We start from the raw sequence: 6682 nt of genomic DNA on the forward strand, positions 1-6682 counted from the left end.
GCACGCTGTGGGACACCATCAGTGCACAACCCTCAGTGGTGCACGGTGTGGGACACATGGATGCACAACTCTCGGTGCACGGTGCTGCACGTCATGTGGTGCACGACTGGTGGTGCACAGTGCAGGAAACTATCAGTGCACAACCCTCAGTGCACAGTCCTCAGTGCACAACTCTTGGTGCACGACTGGCGTGCATGTTGTGGGACACCATCAGTGCACAACTCCTGGTGCACGGTGCTGTACAGCCCTCGGTGCACAAGTGCTGCACGCCCCTTGGTGCACGGGGTGGGACACCCTCGGTGCACGGTGCTGTACAACTCCTGGTGCACAACCCTCAGTGCACGGTGCTGCACAACCATTGGTGCACGACTGCTGGTACACGACATTGCACAACCCTTGGTGCAGGACCCTCAGGGCACAACCATCAGTGCAGGGCCTTGCACGACCCTCAGTGCACGGCATCACACAACCCCCCTGGTGCACAACCTCTGGTGCACAGCCCTTGGTGCACAACTGTCCGTGCAGGGCCTTGCACACCCCTCAGCACACAACCCTCAGTGCACAGCCTTGCACAAGCCCTGGAGCCTGACCCCTTGGTGCACAACTGTTGGTGCACGGCGTTGCACAACCCCTGGTGCACAACTGTCTGTGCAGGGCCTTGCACACCCCTCAGCACACAACCCTCGGTGCACAGCCTTGCACAAGCCCTGGTGCAGGACCCCTCGGTGCACTACTGTTGGTGCACGGCATTGCACAACCCCTGGTGCACATCCCCTGGTGCACAACTGTCCGTGCAGGGCCTTGCACATCCCTCAGTGCACAACCCTCGGTGCACAGCCTTGCACGAGCCCTGGTGCAGGATCCCTTGGTGCACGGCGTTGCACAACCCCTGGTGCACAGCCCTTGGTGCACAACTGTCTGTGCAGGCCCTTGCACACCCCTCAGCACACAACCCTCAGTGCACAGCCTTGCACAAGCCCTGGTGCATGACCTCTCGGTGCATGACTGTCTGTGCAGGGCCTTGCACACCCCTTGGTGCACCACCCTCGGTGCACAGCCTTGCACAAGCCCTGGTGCAGGACCCCTTGGTGCATGACTGTTGGTGCACGGCATTACACAACCCCTGGTGCACAGCCCTTGGTGCACAACCATCTGTGCAGGGCCTTGCACAACCCTCGGTGCACAGCCTTGCACGAGCCCTGGTGCAGGACCCCTCGGTGCACGACTGTTGGTGCATGGCGTTGCACAACCCCTGGAGCACAACTGTCTGTGCAGGGCCTTGCACACCCCTGGGCGCACAACCCTCGGTGCACAGCCTTGCACAAGCCCTGGTGCACAACCCTCAGGGCACAACCGTCCATGCAGGGCCTTGCACAAGCCCTGGTGCAGGACCCCTCGGTGCACGACTGTTGGTGCACGGCCTTGCACAACCCCTGGTGCACAGTCCTTGGTGCACAACCCTCGGTGCACAGCCTTGCACGAGCCCTGGTGCAGGACCCCTCGGGTCACAACTGTCCGTGCAGGGCCTTGCACAAGCCCTGGTGCAGGACCCCTCGGTGCATGACTGTTGGTGCACGGCCTTGCACAACCCCTGGTGCACAACCCTTGGTGCACAACTGCCCGTGCAGGGCCTTGCACAAGCCCTGGTGCACGACTGTCGGTGCACAGCCTTGCACGACCCCCTTTATTCCCTGCTTTGATGGTGGGGGGGTGGGGAACGGGGGACAATCGAGCCCCACAAGTGTGGGGTGGCCCCACCCACCCCCCCCAAGGGGGTGCCCCCCTTTTTTGGGGACAATTAAAGCCATTTGGGGGGCTCTGTGAATCATAAATAAATTTATTAATCAATAAATAAAGCAAATAATAATAATTTAAGGGGAGGGTGGGAGGGGTGTGTCCCCCCAGACCAGCTGGGGGGGGAGGCTTGATGTCCCCAAATCCATGGTCATGGGGGTCTTGGGACCCACATCTCCAGCCATGGACATCAGCTTGATGTCACCTGATGTCCCCAAATCTCTGGGTCTGGGGGTCTTGGGACCCAAATCTCTGGCCATGGAGGTCAGCGATGTCCCTTCATGTCACTTGATGTCCCCAAATCCACAGTCATGGGGGTCTTGGGACCCACATCTCCAGCCATGGACATCAGCGATGTCCCTTGATGTCACCTTCATGTCCCTTGATGTCCCCAAATCTCTGGGTCTGGGGGTCTTGGGACCCAAATCTCTGGCCATGGATGTCAGCAATGTTCCTTCACGTCCCTTGATGTCCCCAAATCCATGGTCATGGGGGTCTTGGGACCCACATCTCCAGCCATGGACATCAGCGACGTCCCTTGATGTCCCCCAATCTCGGGGTCTTGAGACCCAAATCTGCAGCCATGGACGTCAGCGATGTTCCTTCACGTCCCTTGATGTCCCCAAATCCATGGTCATGGGGGTCTTGGGACCCAAATCTCCAGCCACAGAGGTCAGTGATGTCCCTTGATGTCCCCAACCTCCACCCAGGAGGGTGACCCAGCCTCAAACCCCACTGGCCACCCCCTGTCGCCCCACACGTCACCCCCGGCGATACGCAACAACCCAACGAAGTTGCCCTCCCGGTTGTCCTGTGCCAGCTGCCACCCGTCCTCGATGTCCCTCTCCATGTTCCTTTTCAGCCCCAGGCTGAGGACATCTCCAGTTTGGAGCTGCCCAACGGCTTGGACCAAACTGGAACGTACTGGTTGCGTTTTTCCATCGTCGGCCAACGTCAAGGGGATGACGAGCAACGGCGACGTCCCGCGGCAGAGCTCGAGGGTGATGGTGCCCCGGGGACACGTGGAGGTGGTGCAGGTGACCCCAAACTGGCCGTAGAGGAGGTAGAGGCCACCCGTTGTCACCCGCAGCTGCCCAGCTGTCACCTGGACGTCGCTGCTGAGGAAGACGCCCTTGATGCCTTCCTCGTAGCGCCAAATAGGGGTCGAGGAGCCTGGGGAGAGAAGAGGGGAGAAGGGTGGTGGGTGCTCCTGGTTGGGAACGGGTGCTCCTGGTGGGAGGTGGGTGTCCCTGATGGGAGGTGGGTGTCCCTGATGGGAGGTGGAGGTCCTGCATGGAAGATGGGGCGACCCCATGGGAGATGGGGTGATCCCAATGGGAGGTGGGTGCTCCTGGGTGATGATGATGGGTGCTCCTGGTCGGGGATGGGTGACCCCAACAGGAGATGGGTGCCCCTGATGGGTAATGGAGGTCCTGAATGGGAGATGGGGTGACCCCAATGGGAGATGGAGGTCCCAGATGGGAGATGGAGGTCTGGGAAGGAAGATGGGGTGACCCTGATGGGAGATGGGTGCTCCTGCTTGGCAAATGGGGATGGAGGATGCTCGGTGACATCGTGGTGACACTCAGTGACACCCTGGGGACCACAGGGACAGAGGATGCTCCTGGGGACACTCCGTGACACCCTGGGGACCACAAGGGAGGAGGATGCTCCGTGACATCCTGGAGACACTCCATGACACCGTGGTGACCACAAGGGAGGAGGATGCTCCGTGACACCGTGGTGACCACAACGGAGGAGGATGCTCCGTGACATCCTGGTGACCACCGGGACGGAGGATGCTCCGTGACATCCTGGGGACACTCCGTGACACCGTGGTGACCACAAGGGACGGAGGATGCTCCGTGACACCCTGGAGATGCTGTGACACCCTGGGCCACCAACGGCCGCTCTCTGCCACCCCCGGATGCTCCAAGGGGTGACGTCTCCTCCCCGAGGGCGGAAGGAGGAACCTTCCGCCCCATCACTTTCAAGATGACTTGACGAAGCCACCTAAGGAAGGACCTACCCCCTCCTGGTCCCCCCCCACCTCCCCATGTCCCCAGGAGCCCCTCACCGTGGCCCCAGACCCCCCGAGGGGGGGACACTTACCGGCGCTCAGCAGCATGTGGGCAGCAGTGACAACCTGCAAAGGGACAGGAAGGGGGTGTCACCAGGGTTGGGGGGAGGAGGAAGGACCCAAATGTCCTCGTCCCTCCTCCCTCTCCTCAACTTGGGTGAAGGGGAAGTTGGGATTTGGGGACTTTCCAACCCCCCACGTTGGGTATTTTGCGGGGGGTCTCCATGGGGAGGGGGTGGCCCGTGGATTTGGGGGGGATTTGGTTGGGTTTTGGGGGGGGATGGGGAAACTGAGGCACACATTGGGGGAGTGGGAGGGTTGATGTCCCCCCCCCAAGGATGGAGATCGTGGGAGGATGGATGGACAGATGGACACCAGAAGGATGGGTGACCCACGTGGACACATGGACACAGGGAGGAAGGGATGGATGTCCACCCACACGGGTGGATGGACAACCGGGTGGATGGACAGACACATGGACAAACACCCAGGTGGACACCCAGATGGACGGACACATGGACAAACACCCAGGTGGACACCCAGATGGACGTCCAGATGGACAGACACCTGGACAAACACCCAGATGGACATCCAGGTGGACATCTAGATGGACATCCAGATGGATGGACACCTAGAAGGACATTTGGACAGATGGACGGACACCTAGAGGGACACCTGGGTGGATGGACGTTCATCAGGAGGGATGGACAGACACATGGATGGACACCCAGGTGGACACCCAGATGGACAGACACCTGGACAAACATCCAGATGGACATCCAGGTGGATGGACACCTAGAGGGACACCTGGGTGGATGAACGTTCATCCAGAGGGATGGACAGACATATGGACAGACACCCAGGTGGACATCTAGATGGACATCCAGATGGAAGGACACTTGGACGGATGGACAGACACCTAGAGGGACACCTGGGTGGATGGACATCCCCCAGAGGGATGGACAGACACATAGATGGACACCCAGGTGGACATCTAGATGGATGTCCAGATGGATAGACACCAAAACGGACTCTTGGACAGATGGACGGACCCCTGGGCAGACAGATGGACACCCAGAGGAACATCCCCCTGGGTGGATGGAGCCCCGGATGGATGAACAGGGCAGACGGACAACTGGACACCAGGACAGAGAGACACCTGGACAGCTGGACCCCCAGATACCTGGACAGATGGACACCTGGACAACTGGACAGATGGACAACTGGACAGATGGACAACCGGACAGACACCAGGACAGACACCTGGACAACGGGACAGACAGACACCCAGACAGATGGCCAGAAGGACAATCGGACAGGAAGACACCTGGACAACCAGACAGATGGAGGGACACCAGGACAGACACCAGGACAATCAGAGAGACGGGCAACTGGACAGACACCAGGACAGACACCTGAACAACCAGACAGAGACCTGGACAACCAAACAGACAGACACCTAAACAACCGGAGAGACGGACACCTGGACCACCGGACAGATGGAGGGACACCAGGACAGACACTAGGACAACCGGACAGATGGACAACTGGACACACACTAGGACAGACACCTGAACAACTGGACAGACACCAGGACAACTGGACAGACACACTCCTGGACAACTGGCCAGAGACCAGGACAAACGGACAGACACCTGGACAACCGGAGAGATGGACACCTGGACCACTGGACAGATGGACAACAGGACAGACAGCAGGAAAACCAGCCAGAGACCCGGACAACCGGACAGACACCAGGACAACTGGAAAGACAATCTCCCAGACAACCGGACAGACACCTGGACAACCGGAGAGATGGACACCTGGACCACTGGACAGATGGAGGGACACCAGGACAGACACCAGGACAACCGGAAAGACAATCTCCCAGACAACCAGACAGACACCTGGACCACTGGATAGATGGGGGGACACCAGGACAGACACCAGGACAACCGGAAAGACACCGGGACAACCGGACAGATGTGGGGACACCAGGACAGACACCAGGACAACCAGAGAGTCGGACACCTGCACCACCGGACAGACACCAGGACAACCGAAAGACACCGGGACAACCGGAGAGATGGGGGGACACCAGGACAGACACCAGGACAACCGGAGAGATGGACACCTGGACAACCGGACAGAGACCCAGACAACTGGACAGACACCAGGACAACTGCAGAGATGGACACCTGGACCACTGGACAGATGGTGGGACACCAGGACAGACACCAGGACAACTGGACAGATGGAGAGACACCAGGACAACCGGACAGAGACCAGGACAACCGGACAGACATTCTCCCGGACAACCGGACAGACGGACTCCTGGACAACTGGACAGACACCAGGACAACCGGACAGAGACCTGGACAACTGGACAGACACCAGGACAACCAGAAAGACAATCTCCCAGACAACCGGACAGACACTGGGACAACTGGACAGAGACCTGGACAACCGGAAAGACAATCTCCCAGACAACTGGACAGACACCTGGACAACCGGAGAGATGGACACCTGGACCACTGGACAGATGGAGGGACACCAGGACAGACACCAGGACAACTGGACAGATGGAGAGACACCAGGACAGACACCGGGACAACCAGAAAGACACCCGGAAAACTGGACAGACACCAGGACAACTGGACAGACAGACTCCTGGACAACCGGACAGATGGGGGGACACCAGGACAGACACCAGGACAAACAGACAGACATTCTCCCGGACAACTGGACACACACTGGGTCAACCGGACAGACACCTGGACCACGGGCCAGACGGACACCCGGACTCCC

At 59.5% G+C, this 6682-nt stretch overlaps 1 protein-coding gene across 1 annotated transcript; it reads right to left on the bottom strand.

Moving 5' to 3' along the window:
* Window positions 1–2467: 2467 nt before the first annotated feature.
* On the bottom strand, window positions 2468–4477 carry LOC106897418. Its single transcript, XM_014958024.1, has 3 exons — window positions 4400–4477; window positions 3907–3940; window positions 2468–2967 (listed from the first exon to the last, which is right to left on the bottom strand). Exons 1-3 carry the CDS (start codon window positions 4475–4477, stop codon window positions 2468–2470), a joined length of 612 nt encoding a protein of 203 aa, XP_014813510.1.
* Between the last annotated feature and the right edge of the window lie 2205 nt (window positions 4478–6682).

The sequence above is a fragment of the Calidris pugnax genome, unplaced genomic scaffold (assembly GCF_001431845.1).
Source record: "Calidris pugnax isolate Ruff unplaced genomic scaffold, ASM143184v1 scaffold400, whole genome shotgun sequence".
NCBI lineage: Eukaryota > Metazoa > Chordata > Aves > Charadriiformes > Scolopacidae > Calidris > Calidris pugnax.

Bases quoted from the DNA above. Each gene is read 5' to 3' on its own strand.
- LOC106897418 (XM_014958024.1), bottom strand. From the start codon at position 4,477: ATGTCCACCTGGATGTCCATCTGGGTGTTTGTCCAGGTGTCTGTCCAT. The intron at 3,941-4,399 runs GTTTGTCCATGT...GTCCCTTTGCAG, and splicing joins ATCTGGGTGTCCACCTGGGT to GTTGTCACTGCTGCCCACAT. The intron at 2,968-3,906 runs GTAAGTGTCCCC...TTCTCTCCCCAG, and splicing joins CCACATGCTGCTGAGCGCCG to GCTCCTCGACCCCTATTTGG.